General features: G+C 37.1%; 1 protein-coding gene across 1 annotated transcript in view; it reads left to right on the forward strand.

The window, feature by feature from the left end:
- Window positions 1-21,739, forward strand: part of nell2a (neural EGFL like 2a) — a gene marked incomplete at its 5' end in the record, with an annotated part of 83,319 nt that overhangs the window by 16,776 nt on the left and 44,804 nt on the right. The window contains 7 exons of the mRNA XM_079256066.1: window positions 1,034-1,106; window positions 4,303-4,385; window positions 4,761-4,889; window positions 8,537-8,639; window positions 12,500-12,591; window positions 14,252-14,357; window positions 14,985-15,113. Coding sequence (XP_079112192.1) covers window positions 1,034-1,106; window positions 4,303-4,385; window positions 4,761-4,889; window positions 8,537-8,639; window positions 12,500-12,591; window positions 14,252-14,357; window positions 14,985-15,113 — 715 coding nt within the window. The remainder of the gene's footprint in view (window positions 1-1,033; window positions 1,107-4,302; window positions 4,386-4,760; window positions 4,890-8,536; window positions 8,640-12,499; window positions 12,592-14,251; window positions 14,358-14,984; window positions 15,114-21,739) is intronic.

Below are 21,739 nucleotides of genomic sequence, written 5' to 3' on the forward strand. Positions count from 1 at the left end.
CTTGAGAGGAGGATTTCCATAAATCAAATAATTTATTAGTAACTAACTGACAGCTTGTTTCCTGTCTGCATCATGCCAGCTTTGCTTTCATCCCCTTTCAAGTTATCCAATAAATTCTGTGGGATTTCTTTTTGCTAAACCTTGTTCACACGTTCAGTTCCACTTGCAAATTTTTCACATTGGTGAGGTAAACACTGTGTGTGACTGTGACTTCAGCTTCGTGGAAATATATGATGCAGCATTAATCACAGTTCAAATGAAGCAGTCGCACCGTGTGAAAATTGTACAGTGACTGCAAATAAATGTTAGTTTTATGGTTTCATTACAAGTTTGATAGACATGACTCCTGCCTGCTTCCATTTCAGGACTTTGCTGTGAGAAATCAGCGTGTCATTTCCGCAGGATTTTAAATTTATGGCCGGTAAATTGAAGTGGCAAGACAATTTAAAAAACAATTTCTCCTAAGTTGCACCGCTCCACTTCTGTAAGGGTAATAAATGCTCTAAAGGAGTGAAACTGGCCAGATTGCCATGGCAACAGAGTATCTGCATGTATGTGTGCATGTCTGCCAGTGTTTGTGTTTGGATGTAGGACAAAATGCTATTAATTTAGACTTATGTATCAAATTGAATCTGTATTTCCTGCTTGTGTATAGCAAAGAAAACTGGGGGGGAAAAAAAAAATCCATGTAACTCCCACATCACTGGTTTAACTTCCTGCTGGTGTTTGCACATGAGATCATTTATTATAACAACCATCTAGGACACACATGACCTCTCATTCGGTCGGAATAAAAACATACATTTCCACGGACTTTCATCAATTAGTAGACTTACTAAACAGGTGTTTTAAATATAAGCATTCAGTATAATTGTTTGGGACCCCTCATTATGTCAAACTGCACACTTAAATGTCTCTGCCCATATGGGTCCGGATGTATTTACTATACATTAACTTCCTTTGTGTTATTTGTTCTGGCTGTCAGTTCTTTGTGTGGTATTGATTCAAACTTTTGTTGCATCTGTGTGAACAGGGGGTGATGCAGGACGTGGAGATCCTGGTGATGCCGCAGGGTTACATTTCACAGTGCCCAGATCTGAACAGAAGTGAGTGAAATCTCTTCCTTTACATCATATTTGGACATCACAAATAATAACTTTTCAAGACACTTAATTTTTCTTACTTTTGATTTCTTTGATTGGTATTTATTTATGTGGTTCAAATCTTGAATTTAAATTCTTATCAATAAGACTTTGGATTTTAATTTTGCAATGACTGACAGTTAAATATATTTGGTAATAATTGAGGGGGCAAAGCAATTTGTAAAAATACTAGAATTGGTTTAAGAGAATATATGTCACATTTATGATATTCTCTAGTGGCATGACTCACAAGGTATATATTACCACCTCAGCATGATTTTTAATTGGTAATTGTTGAGATTCGTTGGGGTTTTGGATGAAGCTTGAAAAAAAAGAAGCTATTTTCTTGATTGGCAAACATCTCATGGTTCATATGGATTAAGTCCCCCGTGCTTCCCCGTGGGCTGCGGAAGCATTTTACAGAAGATGATGTCTTATTGGAAGAGGGGGCACCTGAGAATAAGTAAAATGAAGCAATAGGAAATAATGAGAGAAATTCAATTGACATGGTAGAATACTGCTTGTTATTTCTAGTTCAGAAAACAAGGCACCAAAGTTTTTTCTACCTGTCTTATTTTTTAGTTACTATAAGACATCTTAAGTTATTTGTACAATATGTGCTTAAAGGAGTCATAACCTGGTCTTTTCATCCCTCCACTGTCCTCAAATTGTTTTTAAATAATTGTTTAAAAACTTATTAAACCAAAACATTTTTTTTAAGTGCTTTTTCTGACCCTTTATTCATAACAAAACTTTTCTTGTGAGATTTCATGCGAGATTTTGAAAAAACATAGATGTCAGTTTAAATATCGTTTATGAGGTGCGCGCTGATTGATTGCTGGAAGTCCAGCGTCAGCAGGGGGGGGCGGGCCCAGTACGTCCGATGCTAAAAACAGCAGCTAACTGACAGCAGCAGCTTTCTCAATTTATGTTTAAACCCGAGTCTGAGCCTGAGAGAGAAGATACCAAGATGGTGGAAGGAGCACATTTTCAACAAACTGTCTCTGAATGGTAAATGGTCATTTTAATGTCTGCTCACCTTGCCTGTAAAGTCAGATAGCATGTTAACAATGAGGCATGTCGTTCATGTTAATACATCTCAATTTTATTTTTAAACCATGAATGTACATTTTTAAAAAATCTGGAGTTAGAGATGTAAAAAAATGAACTAATGTTGACCCCTGCATCATATTTTTCGACCAGACTTAGCACACACACATTTTAACGACACAGAATTGCACAAACTTTAGGTTTTATTTACAATCAGTGTGTATCTTAATTAATTAATAAGCCTTTTTAAATGTGTTGTTTTCGCCAGGAGTCTGGAAAATGTCGTGATTTCCACATGACAGATCTCAGGTTGATTTAGTCACTGTGTGGCCGTGTTACTGTACAGATAAAAAACATGAAGTCAAATATTATAATATACAAGTATAAACATTTATAAGCAGGATTGTGTACATTTACCAATTGGAGGAAATGAAGGGGAAGTTTCTCTTTTATACCCAAAAATTCAGAAGTAAAGCTAATCAGAAGGCAAATAACTGGAAAAGATGATTATATATGTTCTTGCCATTTCATATTACATATCACAAATAGTAATTTTGCTGCAGTCACTTAAGACAAAAGCAGTTGAATTAAAGTAAATACACAACTTTACCATGTACACATTTATGCATCTGATTTTTGAATATAAACTGTAAAGCTGAAGTAAAAAAATAACAGCTCATTAAAACACAATGTCTTTATTAGTGTACAGAAATAAAATCAATGCTCCTTTTTAATGTAATAAAATGAAAATGATTTTTTTCACAGCTAGTTATTGATTCTGTTAACACAGTTGCTGAGCTTTCTGGGTTAAATGTGGTGTCTCATAGTTCTGGAACCACTGAGCAAGCCTCCAAAGAAATCTTCCTCTTCCTCCAGACTGAGTTGAGGCCTCTTTAGGGATAGCTGTTAGGACCAGGGAAGGCTGGAACCACAGTATCAAGAGATGTGCAGACTCCTGCATTATCTTCACTGATGTCGCCTGGGTTCCTTTTCTGCACAGAACCAGATACTGACATCAAAAGAAGCAATAAAAGTGCCTCTTAACTTCCATTAAGAGTGTATATGTGTTTGATTTATTATAATTTTCTGTATCTAAAATTAATGAAAAAGACAACAAACCAGTACATCTGAAGTGAGGATGGAAAGTCCTTGGTGACAGCTGTGTTCTAGTTGTTGCTTGCACTGCCGGATCAGTCTATCAGCCAACATCTACCTGTACACCGCTGGTGCTGCGTATAGAATGAGATGTGCTGGACTAAAATCTGCAAATAGAAGAAAAATATCTGATCATCTCATGAATAGATTGTAGGTGTAAATAGCTGCAGTTTATGCCAATAGATGAAATCAAACTTTATAAAGCACCTTCATGCCAAAGGCAACACCAAGTTTATGCATACTTTTAAAAAACAAATATTACATAAAACAGGATTTCACACACCAAAATATACAACATAGAATATTAAAAACACACTCATTTTATTTTACACACTGCTACACACAGACAACGTTTTAGCCCCCCCCACAAACTTCATGCAGATAAAATTACATAAAAATAAAAGTAATAAACATCTGGCTTGATGCGAATGTGACGAAACATATATTTCAGATCTATGGACAAGAGCACTGTTGCCATAGAAACCACTCAGATAAAAGCGGGTTGGGGTCCATACCTTAGCCGTAACATGCAGGACCCTCCACCACCTGACTTTACGGGAGCAATCAAGTAAATAGTGACAACACACACTACAGGCTCTGGAACACAGACAGTTCACCAGCTTCAGCCTCCAGGAGGCTCATTTCTGCCCAGTGTTACCAGTAAAATCAGCAAATGTTATGTCCTGCACTGCTCCCATTTTACACAAATAACATGCAATTTACTCCCCAGGATGACAAAATCCCGGGGACATAAAAAAAAAAAAAGGGTTTGCGAGACTTCAGCCTTGTGGACAGTTTTGCTGCAAACAAAGGGCCCAGACGAAAAAACTTGACCGTTTTTAAAAGAAAGGCTTCCGGGCATGTTAACACTTCCGGCCAACACCAATACATACGTTTTAACTTGAGAAAGTGCAATTTCCTCTTTAAATGAAGTGCATTCTGTCTTGTGTTTCAGCATGTCCAACCTGCAATGATTTCCATGGACTTGTTCAGAAAATCATGGAACTGCAGGATATCCTTGCAAAAACATCAAGCAAGGTAATGTATATGTATATGTGATATCCCCAATATTTAAGTATCATATCCCCATAAAACTGAGAGTAATTGCTTTCATTTATGGAAATTCTGTGATTTAAATTAGTTCTTTGCACAGAAGCATAAAATAAACAGAAATCAGGATACTTGTGTCATTGCAACAGGCTGTAAGAGATATATTAAAGGGAGAGCATGATGCAGAGGTTGTACAGAGGTGGTACAGTCAAGGGAGGGATTGCTGTGATGTCCCAGTGTTCATTCATTCTTGTTCTTTTTGGAAGACTTCTACTTGTAAGCATACACACAGGCAGACTTAAATCTTCACTCCTGACTGCTTTTCTTTGTTTCTTTCTTTGGGTGGGTTGGTCGCGTGAGCAGCTGTCCAGGGCAGAGGAGAAGATGAATGGGCTGGATGGCTGCTATTGTGAGCGAACCTGCAACGTCAAGGGGGTCGTCTACAGGGAGGATGAGGGCTGGACAGATGGCTGCAGGAACTGCACATGCACGGTGGGGCTCACACATGGGTGATTAATAAAAAGCAAGAAGGGGCATTTAAATTTTAATTAAGTGCGTGTAAGTGTTCATATACTGAGTCCAAAACTGTGTGCTTGTCATGCCGTGATGCCTCATGTGTTTACAGGCATCCAAGTGTGTTGTGAAAGAAAGATTGCAGATATGTGTGTGAGTTTGGATATGTGTGTGTGTATGTGTGAGAACACAACATACTATTTTTAATAATGTATAAATTGCTCTAGTTAGAGTATAAAGCTTAGTTTGTGTGCATGTGTGTGTATGTGAAATACACATGTTCATTGCTCCAATCGTGAGAGCTGCCTTTGTTTTGCTCCACTGTTGATCAAGTGGGTGAATGTGGGGGTGTGTTTGAATGTAGTGAAGTGAAGGACTCCTATTGTTGAGAATTTGTATTGTCATTATTCTAGTATTATTTTACAGGAGGGTTGCCCCAGTTACCCGAGGTATGTATTTTGTATTAACTTTTTCCCTGGCACTTTGGATTAGACACATCAACAATAATGCTCAGTTGTGCTTCAATTTCTTAAGGATTTAGTTTGAACTGCAAAAAGTGTGAATAATTACCAACAGAGGAACTAGAAACCGCTAGAGAACTTGTACCGCATCAGAAAACAGATTTCATACTTTGTCAGTCCACTCAGCTTTGCAACGTGAAACTAATTCAGTGGTACTGAACTGTTCCAAGCAGCCAATGAAATTCCTTCGCGCATCACTACTCGACACGCAAAAACTAGGAAATCACATATCTCTCAATGCACTGCACCTAATTGCTCCTGACAGATGATAATTATCATCAGAGATTTGTTCAACCCACTCAACCAATGAAACAGCTTTATTCAACAGGAATGGTGTGTTATCATTCCTGGGCTGCAATTATGGAATTACATGGGATATGTTTCTTGCCTTATGTGTGGCAATTAGCAGTGACCTTTAAAATTCAAAGGTGAAGCATTAAGATGTCATCAATTATGGGGATCAGGTTCATAGATGTTGCTGTCACAGAGCTTTCATTTGTGGTAATGATGTTAATCACAGGCAGGGAAAGGAGAAAAGTTTGAATACATTATATTTTAAAAGAAAAAGCTGCTGTGTTTTATACTTTGGCTGATAGAAATGCTTCTTTTATTTCAATAGTTTATGTAATTTTAAGTACTGCTATAATATGTTTGTTAAAGGTGGAGTATGTAAGATTTTCAATATTTAAAAAAAACAAAAAAACTAATAAAATAACTACACTTGTAATTTAATAACACATCAAATATGGAAAGACTGGAACCTACATGTTTTTTAAAAAAAAAAATCTAATTATGATTGTAGTTATTTTTTTTAGTTGTTTTTTTTAAAAAAATATTGAAAATCTTTCATACTCCACCTTTAAAGTAACATCAGCGTCCAAGTAGGGGTCTGGTCACAGAATCATAAATGCTGCCATCACAGAGCAAGATAGTTTTATGTCCTCAAAAACTACCCATGCAGAGATCTATTCAACTTATTTAGCCTGAAATTGATAAAAGTGTGACAGAAAAAAGAGTGGAAAGAGTATTGATTTCGTTTTACATTACAAAGTTGAATCAACATCTCTTTTCTGTAACCTTCAAAAAGGAATTCACACAGAGCTGCGGTGGTAGGCTTCATTAAAAACAAATAGCCACACTAAAATCAATAATTTGACATGAAACAAAATTTAGAGCTTGCACAAAGCAAATGGGAAAGTTGTGAAGCACCATGACAGAAAGTCAAACTAGTATACCTTAAAATAGATAATGCATAACAAATAGAAATGAAAACCAAACGTTGGAACCAATAATCAATGCCAAAAGCCAGGAGTGAACTAATAACTAATTTACTAATAAGTACATTAATAACTATACATTTAATAGAGGAAAACAAGGTAGAATGGGGCAAAGAGAAACCATTAAGGACTGTTGCTAGTTGGATGAAAGTGATTATCTGTATAAATCTGAACTAAAAAAGTGGAAGCTGGAATCTTTATTTGGTTTAGGTTGTAAAAGAAATTTTCATGTCATCGTTTTGTGCAACTGCATTGTCATGTTTGTGTAACCCTTTGTGTAACTATAATTTGACCTCACCTGAGGCTCAGGATAGTAACTAAAATACAAGGTAACTACCCAAACTAGCAGGATAACCATAGACAAACTGGGTGTGGGAGAAGGACTCTTCTGCTTTGTAACATTCCTCTCAAAACTGGTCTACTTGAATGCATGCGATCCACCCTTTAAATACCCTGCTGATCTCTGCTACTGCAGATCCTCACTCAGACTTTGTAAGAGGCTGTGTGTGACTGCTCACACTGTCGATTTCTGCTCTTCCATTATTGTTAAATATTTCAATCACATGGTCCAATGAAACATCAAAAGTAAAAACAACAAAAAAACAAGCACATTTCAACAATCACTGACAAAATGGACTCAGAGATTATTAACCTTGCAAAGCCAGTGCCCCCCTGTCCAGTATCCAGGTCCCCTACTGACCGCCCCTCTCTCCACTATTGAAATGTAGGCTGTTATTTTGGCACTGCAGGTTTTAATGCTTGATTTAGTCTTTTTGCTGAGATCAGATTTATTGTGCGGTTCTTCACATAAATTTGACCTCCTCCATCACACTTCAATGTGAACAGTCTACAGTCCTGAAATGTCCTACTTGCACGGAAACATGTTGTGTTTTACAAGTAAATATATGTGAGTGTGTGTGGAAGTTATTCTGCAGTCACACCTTTGTCTATTGTTGACATTTTGCTGTGTTCTACCAGCACAGATTGTGATGTTTGTCTGACTTAAGTAACCTAAAAGTCAGATGAAATTTGGCATGATTCTTCAGACTAAGGTCACTTTGGAAAACATTCGATATGTATCTGATTTACAAACTCATGAAATTTGCCTGTTTAATTGAGAAAAATCGGATTTTTTGCTATGATTTTAAACCAAGAAGGAAAGAAACATCCGATACAGAGCCTAATTTATGACCTAATGTTGATTATTCTTTGTTTTATATATTTACAAATAGCATTATAAAGCACCCTATAAAAAGCAGTGATACTGCTATGCAACATTATGTTAGGTAAAGGTCCTGAAATAAAAGCTGAGGGTAAAAACTTTGACTCACAAGTGTACAACATTTTATCTTTTTTCATTCATCATAAGTTTGGTGTGCTCGGATTGTTGGTCAAGCTGATGTATTTTACCAGAGAGACTAAAAATTTATGATGGAAAAATAAAAGCAGAAAATCTATAAAACAAAGTTGGAAACTTTTCAAGTCATTGATAGAAGTTTTTCTTTATTTCTTTATCAGTGACAGGCAGGTCTCAAAAAATTCAAGCTGTCATAAAAGCCACAGTTGCAACAAAGAACTAATGTTTCTGTGTTTCCAGGATTTTATGGGATTTACTTTTCATTATTTATTCATTCAGACGGTAAATAGCAATCACAATTCAGTGATTCAAAGTTCATGGTAACATAAATAAAAGGGAAAAGAATTGTTGCCAGTTTTGAAAGTCTTGATATTTAGAGAATTATCCATCAGTCTACACATCACATTTTCTATATCTGATTTAGTCTTTGGTAACGCTTGTTTAAACCACGTGTTTCTCTGTCCTCACCAGAATGGCACAGTACAATGTGAAGCCATCTCCTGCCCTCTCCCTCACTGCCCTGCAGGCACAGCGCCTGCCTACATGAAGAGTGCCTGCTGCAAGGAGTGCCAACGTGAGTAGAGGACTCTTAACCTCAACAACCTTCCAACACTTCCAAAATCATGGATACAAGCACACACAAACACACACAGGATGGCAAAACAGTCTTCACCATCACATCTAGAGTGCAAATAACGCCTCCACAAGGGCTGCCTGACAATTGACCAGGGCTCTGCTGTGTTGCTAAGCTACCTCCTAACATGTCCCTTGAGAGGAGTTCATCCTTTTGCATATACATGGACCAATCAATTATTCACTAGCTGGCTTGAAAACACAGATGGCCACCAGTCACACAGACATGAGCCAGTAAATCTGGGATCGCCGCATGTGATGTAAAGTAGTTCCTATTTATGGCGTGACACGTTGAGGCTGCAAGAAAAGTGAAGAGGAAGGAAATGTTAAAGGCCTGAAATGATTCATACACTTGCATAGTTTTCATAAATGTCCATTTTTAACTTAAAGCAATGATGTGTTCTGGCTGGAGGGATAAATAATTCTGTTTCATCACATTGCTGCACAGTGGGCCTGTGTTTTTTTTTTTTTTCTCCTAAAGACTTTGAGCTAAGCAATGAACTCTTATTAGCCTCCTCACAGCTGCACTCTGCATCTCATGTTCTCTAAGTTTCACTCTAAATAAATATGGATTTCAGTCTGTATTATCCTTTCTCACCCAGGGATCATTATGAAGGTAACGCAAATTAAAACGGGCGTGATATATGTGCCTTTGAAAAGCAGAGAGAGAAGACATATCAGATCAAAGTTCAGCGTGTGTCTAACTTAGAGAAACTCAGCACCTTATTTCAGAGCGCTATTAGTTACTTATCTTCTCGTATTGAAAGTTACACACCGTACAAAAGACAAAATAATGCAGCAGACTATGCTTGTATTGTACTTCTGTGTAAAATTGACTCCACATCTTGCGCTAGCGTACTTAATTTCAGAACCCACTCATCACAAACTCCTACACACTTCTGCTGTTGATCTTCTGCTTCCCTTGCAAGCAAAACATGGAAGGGATTGAACTCTTTATCAGAAAGAAACCATTAGTCTTTCTGATTCTAATCAACTCGCGTCAGCATCATTTCCACCAACCCGCGGGTCAGAGATGAAACAACAGGGGTTTTATGCTGGACTCTATCTGCTGCGGTGCTCCACAAATATAAACACATAGCAGGTAATACCCTTAAACTCAATACTCTAGTGCTCACTTATCTCAGCGAGGTAGACAAACACACATCTAATTACGCGTGCTCCGGCTTCGGAGAGAACACCACAAGTTTCTCTGCTACAAAGATACAATTCGCTCTCCAAATTAAAGCCTTATCTCAGAGCACAAGGCCTTGCAGGGGAGGAGTTCTGAGTCTCCTGTTTTTTAAATTCTCTGTCAAGTAGAGCGTCAAATGGATGTTTCAGAAGTCTTCTGCTTTCATGACGCACCGCTTTGTGATAAAGCCTGACCTGCTGTGTCAATCATTTCTGCTCCTCATATCAATCTGAATCTGCCTGACCCCAGCCGCTCATCAAACACACTATTCCTGCCCATGTGATTATTTTTGAACACTCCAACCCCACCCACTCCAATTATATGAGGCAGCTTCTCCTCAGTAGAGAGGTGAGGAGCATTTCTCTCTCTACATGCAGAATTAATCATGCCATCACTTCCTCTGTAACAGTACTTAATTGGCTTTGACATGGCTGATTTGACTTGACTCTCGTTTACCTGAGGCCTTTAAAGGCTTAAAAACACTCCAGATATTAATGACGGAGTGTGACATGCCTGTATAAAAATGCATGTTAAGATATGTCATGATAATAAAATGTTAAATCTGATACAGATATCAAAGAAAATATTTAATACACAGAATACTGAAGCAAGGAAAAAATAAGAGGTATAAAATGTTTTCATTTACCCCCCCCCCCAAAAAAAAAAAAGTTATGTACAGAAAGCATCAAATATTAAGAGTACGACATTCCACTATTTCCTTATAACCTTATCTTGATTTTTCATGGGTTCAGCATGTTTACATCTGTGCAGCATCTTCTGTTGACAACTCATGCCAGACTAGGAATGGAGGAGACTTTTTACTGGATCGTTGGGAGACGAAATCTTCTCTCTCATGTTTTTTTAACATTGCACCTCCTTAACTATCCTTGTTTTTTATTTGTATTTTTTCTGTGTTTTAATCTTTATAATTCACCAGCATGATGTGTTTTCAGTTGCTGAGAGGTCTGGACTGCAGATGTTCCAATCGAGGACCCAGACTCCTCTTGTAGTCTAGTGTAGATGCTGTATTTTGTAGTTAAACATTGTTTTGCTGAAATATGCAAAGTCTTCCCTGAAAAATACATCATGCATATGAGAGCATTAGTTGGCATAAAACTTATATGTATCTTTCAGTGTTAATGGTGCTTTTCATGAGGTGCTAATATAAGTACAAGAATCTTTTGTTGTATTTTAGAAAGATGCTTCTAAATCCTGGCCCTCAGGTGTCACCGCCCTGCAAATCTTTCACGTGTCCCTACTCCAACGCATCTGATTCACATTGATGATGTACCTCATCCAGAACTATGCGAGCCCGCTAACAAGACACCCATTTAATTCAGGTGTATTAAAGTAGGGTTACCTCTAAAATATGCAGGGCCGTGGTACTTGGGGACCAGGATTGAGTAACACTGCTTTAGATGATGCCTGAGATACACTGAAGAATCATGACTTTGCAAGATGCTCTTTGATAAATGAGAAAATGATATAAAACCATGCCTCATGCACCATCTAGTCATATTTAAACAGCAAAAAATTGCTTGGCGTTTTCTGTCGCTTTTATGTTTCTGAAAGAAGTATTAGAAACATGGACAGTGTCCACTGTCTGAATAAGTGCCAAACCCTTCATAACAAACTGATGTTTGAGCCATTAATGTTGCATATGTAATGCCCACAACTGTATAACAAATAGCTGAACCAAAGCGAGGCTTAAGGATTTTAGCAAACAATAAATAAGCGAGGTCTATCAAGCAGTGGAATACTTCCATACCTTTGCTGCAACATTTTGGGAGTTCATTTCCAGTCTAAATCATACAAGAAAATCTCCAATTCATGATGCAGCCCGTGCCTGTTTCCCTCCTCCACCCAACTGGTGTCCTGTGTCCATTATTGATCAAAACACAGGGCCACTCATCTGATCCATTAAAAGTCACTCTAACTCCATCTGTTCATGAAAGAAAGAAAAAAACAGCTTTGTTTACATGTTTCAGGGATATTTTTTTTTTTAGTCTTTAAGGCCTTTGCTTTCAAGTTACACCTTATCATCTTGAAGCATTGTTTTTTGCCACCTTGTTAACTGTTCACCACTAGTTGTTCCACCTCACTTGTTATACAACCTTAAATATTATGGGTCTGAAAAGGATTTTTTAAAATTTCTTTCATGTTTGAATTGTCAGTTAAATCGATTTCTTTGGCTCATTTCATCTGAGGTAATGAAGCCACCGAACAATTATGCACACTAACATCAGATGTTCATCACTTTGATCACACTCCCCCTCATTATACTAATACTTACTGTCTGAAGAGGAAGAAATCCAATAGATGCTTAGATGTACCAGTTTTAAAGTTGGAACAATTATGTAGAAATCAATAATTGTTAACTTTCTAATGAATGAAATTAGAAAGTTGCAGTCATTTTCTTTGTCACATTGTTATGTTTCTTACACGTTTTGTAAAAATCCACTGCTATGCCTAAACAATGCAGACTAACATCTGAAATATGATATTAATTGAATACAGATTTGAAACAAGTGACTCTTTTTCATTTATTGGTTTATTCTGCAGGTGTTTATGACACTTATTTCTGTCTGTGTGTTGGTTTTTACGACCAGCTGTCTGCTTGTTTGGTGGAAAGGAATTGGTGGAAGGAGATCAGAGTGCTGTGCGTGACTCCTCTGGCAGGTGCCTGCTGTTTGAATGCAGGGTAAGTCATGTCAAAACTTAACCATATCCATTTAAAAGGGTTTGAAAGAAATCTTCCTCACAGAGAGAGAGAGACACTACAAGCAGACACTTCAGAATTAATCTCCACATCACAGTATATGCACCTCAGTAAACACATTACATACAGTGGTCCACAATTCTGCTGCTCTTATTAGTACTTGGTTACTTTCCCATTGAAAGATACGGATATCCTGGACTAACATGGTAAAACTGGTGAAGTTTACAGGTATTTGTGAATGGGCTGCAAATCAGAGGGAATGATTTAATTAAAAACTGGGAGTTGAGCTTTGCACGTGGCTTTCCCTCTGCTCCTCCCATGCAGGCTTTGTTTAGCACAGTTGTGTACAGAATGTCATTGCAGTTTCACAAGCACATCCATCTTTCATTACAAACGTGCAATCTGCAGCAGAAAACAGAAGAATACTAAACACTTAAAGCAGGAAGAATCTACAGTCATGTCGGCATCATTTTCCTTTTTGATTATTTTACATTTGGAGACAAAGCTATGCATCCTTCAGTTAGAGACTAGTACAGTCTATTTAGTACTATGCATCAGATACAAAATTATCCCAAATTCAGTTTTATTTCTTAATCATTCAGATTATTTTCCCCTTGTCCGCCTGGTGCACCAGATGGATAAAAAAAACCTCTCTTTTTGGAGCAATTTACATGATGACGTTCACATCATGCAGGCTCAATCAATCACAAAAAAGTGATTTGAAGTTTAATAATCACCCGACTTCATGCTCTTCCATGAGTTCTGCAAGGCACCATTTGAATCTGAAGGTGCAGACAGCTGTCTGGCTTGCTTGCCCACACCTGGCCCATCTGTAGGCTCAGTTAACTGACTGGCATTTCAAGGCAGATCAAAGAAGTGGAGACGGGAGCGCTGTCAGTCAGCCCACTGCCGCAGACTCCTGCAGGCTTCCCCTGACAGCTGCTTGTCACGCCTCTGATCTTCTGTCTGCCTGCTGGCTGCAGGGGTGGTGCAGATATTGGGTGGTGGCTGGCAGGAAATAGATGATGAACCTTGTTTAGAAAGTTACAGACTTTAGGAGAAGTTCGATTCAAAATGTCCCACAAGTCAAGTTCTTTGTGTCTTACAGGCAGACTAGTTTAAGATTAAGCACAACATACAGTACACATATACATACAGTGCATGACAGAAAAGAAAACTCAGAAGCTTCTCTGGTTTTAATGAGTCCATATTAGCTTTATATGAAGGTAAAAAGACTAACAATGAAGAAACTTGCCACCAGCATGCAGGATAAAGGGGCCCTCTAATCAGGTTGTACACACATGCTGGGATTATCCACAGAACTGATTCACTGTTTGTTGCCTGTAATAAAGACACACCATGAATCATGTTATAAATCACTTTGGGTAACAGAAGAACATAGGAAAAAGAACAACCCCCCCCAACACCACTCTCAATAAGTAGTTTTGTAAGAACTCATGAATGACCAGTAAGTAATTGGCTCATAATGAACACATGGGGAGGAAGGGAAGTAGGGCAAAGAAAGAGGAAGACAATAGATGAATAATTACCTTCATAATTACCTTCAGGCCTTGAGTAAATGAAGGGGGGCACAGTTCACCTAAGAAGTAGCTCACTAGTATTTTGTCCCTGCCCTTCATAGGACAGGACCATGCATCGAGTGGTCCCCAGCGAGCCTTGTCCTGAACTCAACTGCCCAGAGTCGGAGCAGATTGCTCTGAGCAGCAGATGTTGTAAAGTCTGCAGAGGTATTATTTTTTATTACTGTTATCTCACCTAACATGCCTTATATTAATGAACATTTTTATTTTAAAGTGCCAGATTGCAGATATGTGTTGTGTGAAGCTAGGCAGGTAAGAGGAGAATAATATCTGTTATACACAGTGTAACCTGTATATAACAAAGTTATACACAGGTTACACTGTGTCATTGAGCTAACTCAATGTTAGACATTTTAATGTTTATTTATTTATTTTTTTTAAGACCAAATTAGTATTTTTCCTCCAAAATGTAGTCAGTATATGTATATATATCCCATTGGAGTTAATGGGAAAGTATAGCCATACTTTGGACTTGTAGGATATGTATATATATATATATATATATATATATATATATATATATATATATATATATATATATATATATATATATATATATATATGTGTGTGTATATATATATATATATATATATATATATATATATATATATGTGTGTATATATATATATATATATATATATATATATATATATATATATATATATATATATATATATATATATATATATATGAAATAAGAAATAGGAAATAATCAACCAAACACTTCTCCTTTTTCTCTGCATCTCAACCTTCTTCTCTCCGTACCTCCTGCAGGTCATGACTTCTGCTCTGAGGGCCACAGCTGCATGGAGCACTCTGACTGTGTGAACCTGGAGGCAGGAGACTGCTGTGTTTGCAAAGATGGCTTCCGTCCACTGCGAGATGACAATGCCTACTGTGAAGGTAAGTTGGGATGCACTGAATTATAAACCTTGACAATAACTAAGATTAGCTTGCTCTTCTCAAAAAACACGTGGCTTTTTGTGAATTGCATTGAAATAAGTCAGGAAAAAAACTTTTGCCTTTCCCAATAAGATGTCATTTTTGTCATGTTATTTTTGTCATGTTAAGATGTCATGTTATTTTTACACTGAAGATATACAGCTGTTTTTGCTCCAGTTTTGGAAAGGCAACACAACTTTCTGCATCTTCCTCATAGCAGTAGATGAGTTTGAAAACATTTGCAGAGGTGACATAAGACAGGTGAAAATGAGTTTGTTGGTAATCATTAACTGCAATTGCTTCTTCAATCATACCTCCATATGTCGACCCCTGAATCCTACAGATGTTAGTTTTTTTTCCAGTTTTCAGCAGAGTGTGTTTACAGCTGTTTACAGTATAAAATATAGAAAAATAGTTCACACACTTAATACAAATACACTTCCCATGGGCTGGAGTAGACAATTTAGCAGAAATCCAAGACACGACCACAGACAATTATGTAACTGTGAATTAAACTGTGAAAACAAAATGATCCATCTATTTGATCACAGCAAGAGTCTGGAACTGGGAAAAAAAAGGAAGAAAGAAAAAAAAAATTAATTGGGCCTGAAATTATCCCACAATGTAGCTGTTTCAAACTGAATTTTCATTTTATGTTTGTGTCTTTGGGCAGCAGGGAAGCAATGTACAGTTAAAAGGTGGAAACACCGGTGAATAATTAGCAAAGTAATGCTTACATTGTGTGTGTTTTAAAACACACACAAAAAAAGAACCAAAAAAACCCCACAACTCAATAAGTTTTTTTTTTATCACTTAATCCCTTTGTGATTGGTGACGGTAATCCTCTCATTATTAGTAACCATGACACGTACCAACAGCTTTTCAGAAAGCACTTTCAGAAACTAATGTTTGTCTTTTCAGTCAGCCGATTAATTTGTGATCTAAAAACATTTTGAGGGTCTTGAAGCTTGCATGTATTCTGGTTATCTATCTCTGCAGCATGCCAACTGCGATCTGCGGGGCCATCCATTACTGATCGCATGCAAAGCCTCAGATGCCTCCATCAGTGTTGTACTTATAAGTCAAACACGATGTAATTAATTATTCCAGCCCTGCTCTTTACACAAACTGTGTTTTTCTTCATTGCCTTTTAAACCCCCCTATTTTTACATTACTGTACTGAAAGCCATCCTACACACCTCACTGAACAGTTAGTTGTTGAAGATGAAACCTGCTCTCAGAGTTCAAATGTTCACACAAGAAATCGAGTGTGCCTCAGCTGATTTTCTCCTCTGCAATCTTTGCTGTTTTTTTTTTTCTTGATGCATCATTAAAAATTAACATCTAAATCACCATGCTATCCTGCCATAAAAATGCAGTATCTTCTCCCTCTCTGTATTTCTAGTAGTAATGAGAAAGCATGGCATCAAAGTTATTCAGATTCCTCTGGTTTTGACCCTGGCAGCTGCCCTGTCGATACGCAGCCTTCTTGATCTTCCCTTTTCACAGTGAGCGCCGTTATGGAGCATCTGTTAGTGAGTGCACGCCTCAGTCCGTTTTGTTATCATCAGTTCGCACACTCCTCTTTTAGATATACTCTAAACATGATCAACATGAGTCTGAAGTGTCAATCAAGCAGCAGTGTGTTTTGTTGCTCGAGCCAGGATTGCTGAACACAACAATAATTTAAACCTTTGGTGGATCCTACATCAGTTTACAGATATGAGGAGCAGTCCAGGGGATTAGCCTGAGGGGGAATCTGCGTAGTAACAGATAATATTGGATTTCAGTTTGTAAGAAGTGATTCTGTGGATGGTAAGTTGATCAAATGACAAATTTGAGCATTATTGATGGGTGTGTAACTGGAAACGTCATTCAGTTAGCGTTTCAAATTGAGCAGTAATGACTCAACCACTGCAGTTAGGTACTTTTCTAAATACTTTAGGATTCCCTTTGCATGCTAGGCAGTGGGGTTTTCTATAAGAACTTCTGAATGTTAAATTTGAAAAATGACCATTTAGCATCTGTTCTAATTGTTAGATCAGATATAGACTACAATTGCAGCACATTAGTGTCTAAATAAACTCTTCTGGAAGTGACGACTTAAGAATGCTTCACTCCATCTGTGTTTCTCTAAATTGTCGATCTGTATGTTTTTGGCATGAAAAATATTGTTCGGTATGTTATATCGCCTTGAAATGGTTTGGGATTTGGTCAATCATCCATTGAAAAAATGATGACTAATCAATATATTAATCTGACCCTGCTCATACTACTGCTTAGCAACACCTGGTACCACCTGTCCTGTCTATTTACGCTATACTCTAATCTCTCTGTGAGGGATCGAGCTGAAAAAACCAGAGAAGCACAAGGACATTTTTTTTTTTTTTTAGAAAAATATGTCTACATTTATTTAACAAAAGTATCAAAATAAATCTTTCAGTGCGATAACTTTGGGCCCATAAAAGAGGTCAAAGAAACAAACTTCAACATAAGGAACTCAAACTGACCTACCTAACTGACACGCAAGGGACACATATATATATACTGGCGGATCAGGCCATTTTGACACACGTGGGGGAGAGACAATACAATACTCTATACCAACTATAACATAAACTTAACTTATCAAAAAGTGTTACATGTAACCTTTTAAGACAATAAACAAAACAATCGGAAAATCCTAAATAATGCAAAACACAACTGATAAATAATCAATAGAAGAACCTAAACCTCTCCTACACTTCCCTCCTAAAAAGATGGTATTGCCCAATTAGGCCTCAGCCTGATTTAAGGAGCTCCAGTGCAACCAGGACTCTTTTCTTTGACAGGCTTGGGAACTCCACCCTGGCAACTCAAAAGAAAAGTATATTAACTGAAAGCAAAGCAAAATGATGAGGTGATAGAAGAAACCAAATTAACAAGGTGACAAAAGTTAACTAAATTTGTGGACCCAGTTAGTTAACCCCCTGTCAACCCAGCTAATAAAAATATGAAAAATGATAGTGTATCTTTCAACTGTTTACATAACCAATTGAGAAAAAAAAAGAAAGTTACCAGAACTTTACTGTGTGGCTGCCTTCACACTCTCTAAGTTAAATTTATTCAGATATGAAATTTAAAACTGGAGAGGAAATTAAGTTACAAGGTTGTATATGTATATATATATATATATATATATATATACACATATATATATATATATATATATATATATATATATATATATATATATATATATATATATATACACATATACAACCTTGTAATATATATATATATATATATATTACAAGGTTGTGTATATATATATATATATATATATATATATATATATATATATATATATATATATATATATATACATACACATATACAACCTTGTAATATATATATATATATATATATATATATATATATATATATATATATATATATATATATATATATATATATATATATATATATATTACAAGGTTGTATATGTGTATGTATATATATATATATATATATATATATATATATATATACAACCTTGTAATATATATATATATATATATATATATATATATTACAAGGTTGTATATGTGTATATATATATATATATATATATATATATATATATATATATATATATATATATATATATATATATATATATATATATATGCATATATGTTAGAAAATAAACAACTATTGGTCTAATTCTTGTCTTGAGCCCACATATCCTGGGCTCTCCAGGTGTCCAGGCCTTCCACAATGGTTTCTGAGTCAGGTTTTTACAAGGTTCTCCACCTAGCTTGTTCTCCTGGTTCATCTGCTTGTCAGTTCATCAGCATGTGCTAACAGCACCACCCAGCAAGTAGTCGGAATCCGTTCCTCCACCTAGAACATTTGAGCTTCTTGATGTGACTTCTCTGAGACTGTGGGCTGCTTTCTGCAGTAAAAATTCCCAGGTATAGCATTAAACTGAATTACACAAGTGAACGGTATCTGTTCATTACATTATGTCAGGATTAAAAAGCATCATGGGTAAAAGATCATTCAAAGATTTTTATCTTGTGGAATTAGCAATATATCAACAGATCTGAAGAACAAGCTCATAAAGTTAGTCCTTCATTTAAGCATAGCTTCATTCAGCAATTACTTCCACCACATCAGAGGGCTGCCATTATAGTGGTTAGTTTAGAAAACAAGCCAATTACAGAAAACTACATTTTTAATCAGTCAAATCCAATGAAAGTTAAATTATAAAGAAAAAGATCCGACAAGGCCATTTAGCAAGAAGTAATTAGAGACTGATGTATTTACTTACATTAAAGACCTGTTAAGAGACCCCCTCCCCCTTCACCACACACACACACACACACACACACAAACACACAAACACACACGCATACACTTTTCTTTCTCTTTGTTCAGACATATAGAACCTTGAAGAAAAAATGAACAAAGACAGCATTCTGTCAACAGCGTATCATTTCACTGCTACCACATGCTTACAATCCAAATTCCCTGAATGCTTACACCAGTTCGTTTTTGTAGATGTAGGGAAGGAGCAACTCATTTCATTTTGTGTGAAAGTAAGTACAAGCAGACTTGTATCTCCAACATCAACACTTCAGACCAAGACTATTCATCTAAAGAGCGGCCTGGCTCTTGCTATGAAATTGAATAGCAGTGTTTTTTTGGTGAGCTTTTGCATCAGAGACTTCACAGAGAAACCTGAAATTGACTCAATTTGCTGATGGAGTTCTCTCAAAAGCAATTGATTTTTTTTTTTATGTCTGTCTTTGTTACTCACTTACTCTGTGGTTGTATACGTGTCCTGTCCTGAGAATAAAAGAAGTCTTTCCGAACCACTGAGAATCCTGCAGGTGGATGACAGAATGTTTGTTCTCCTAGTAGAAATACCAATTTCTCGCTGACGAAGATACACAAATAGGCGAGTGAAATTGCCTGCTTTCAATTCTACACATAAAATCTGTTCAGAAATGCCTGCAACATCGGAAGGAATTCGAAGTTGAGGCAATTTCGTGATTTGAACGCATAAATCACAAAGGTATACAGGCACATAACTTAAAATCAGCTTTATGCATTACAAACGCACGCTCAATATATCAGCAGGTTTTGTCAAACAAAAGACAAACCTCAAAAAGTGCAGACAGACACTAGCTCTTTCAAACATTCCTAGGTCAGAGATGGGCTCAAAATAGCAGATGAGATCACTCCCGTGTAAATTTTTCATAGACACAGCAGTAGGGAAAACTCAAGGGGATACTAGCCCTGCCTTTGTGTGTGTGTGTGTGCATGTGTGCAGGTGCGTGTGTGAGTCCTGAGTGTTCCATACAGAAAAAGAAAGATTTCTCTTCATCTTATTTTCACAGCGCAGTAAGGCCGAAGGCTTATTTTGCAACATGCATGTGTGTTTAGGATAGAATTAGACAGAGGGGTGTGCAGTGGAAAAGTGACAGACTGTGTGATTGTCTCTAAATTGAACAATCAGTATGGTTCAACGTATTGAGATAATACCATTATTCATCCCAGCATTGTTCAGGGCTGCAAGCAAAGGGATATCTTCCATTGTAGTGTAGTTTTGAAATACCATACTTCAGAAACCGCTCGTCAGAACTGCTAGTAAATAAAGGCTACTTAGAAATTTCTATAGCATTCATGTGGGAAATGTGAAATACAAAATAAAAGAAATGGAAAGAGTCAGTGTGTGCCACATGGTTCTGTTTTATGAACAGCATATTTTGGAGTGGTATTTTACAAACTCACTTTATGTATGATTTATGAATTACAAAGATTTAGACGACTGGGTTTATGTCAGTGGGATGTCTGTGTGAGACGCCCCTGGGGGACGGGGGGCCAGGGCCCCCACGGTCACCGTCCACTACCCCCAGCATCCCTTCAGCACCTCACCGATGCAGGCGACCCAGCACCCCCCAAGGCCAGCAGCACCTCCCCCCACCCAAGCCAGCTCAGACCCAGGTCTACTAGACAGCACCAGGATGACCCTGGTCAGGGTTGTTGGTAGGAGTTCTGCACTGCACCTTTATGGCTGTGGTGTGGGCCCTATCCCACCCCGGCCTGGACGTTTCCTGTTACTGTGTCTCTGGTGGTCATTCTTGGGGTGGCTTCTGATATGGACAGATCCGTCAGATATTGTTTCCTTGAAGCAGTGTCAAGCCAGATACAGATAAAGAAACCCGAAGGTGTTTCTTTTTTTTTGGTGGGGTTGTGTGTTTGGGCCGCGTGTCTGGTTGTGTGTCTGTGTGCATAAGTGTGGGATTGTTTTTATGTCATAAAGTACTTTGAAACACATCTGTAAAAAAAAAAAGTGCAATATAAATAAAGTTTGACTTCATTTGATTTGAACAAGCAACTTATGACCACCAAAACAGAGGGATTTTTTGGTTTTGAGAGTAGTTTAGGATTCTGGCTCCTTTTCTCAACAGAAGTGCAGCAACTAAGGAAGGTCTTGAGGGGAAAAAACAAATAACCTGCATTCATCTTGCCTAGAACTCACATTGCATTTATTAAACTTACAGATGTGAAAACACAACGTCAACTTCAATTTTTTG

Source organism: Telmatherina bonti, assembly GCF_933228915.1.
Source record: "Telmatherina bonti genome assembly, chromosome: 2".
Lineage (NCBI taxonomy): Eukaryota > Metazoa > Chordata > Actinopteri > Atheriniformes > Telmatherinidae > Telmatherina > Telmatherina bonti.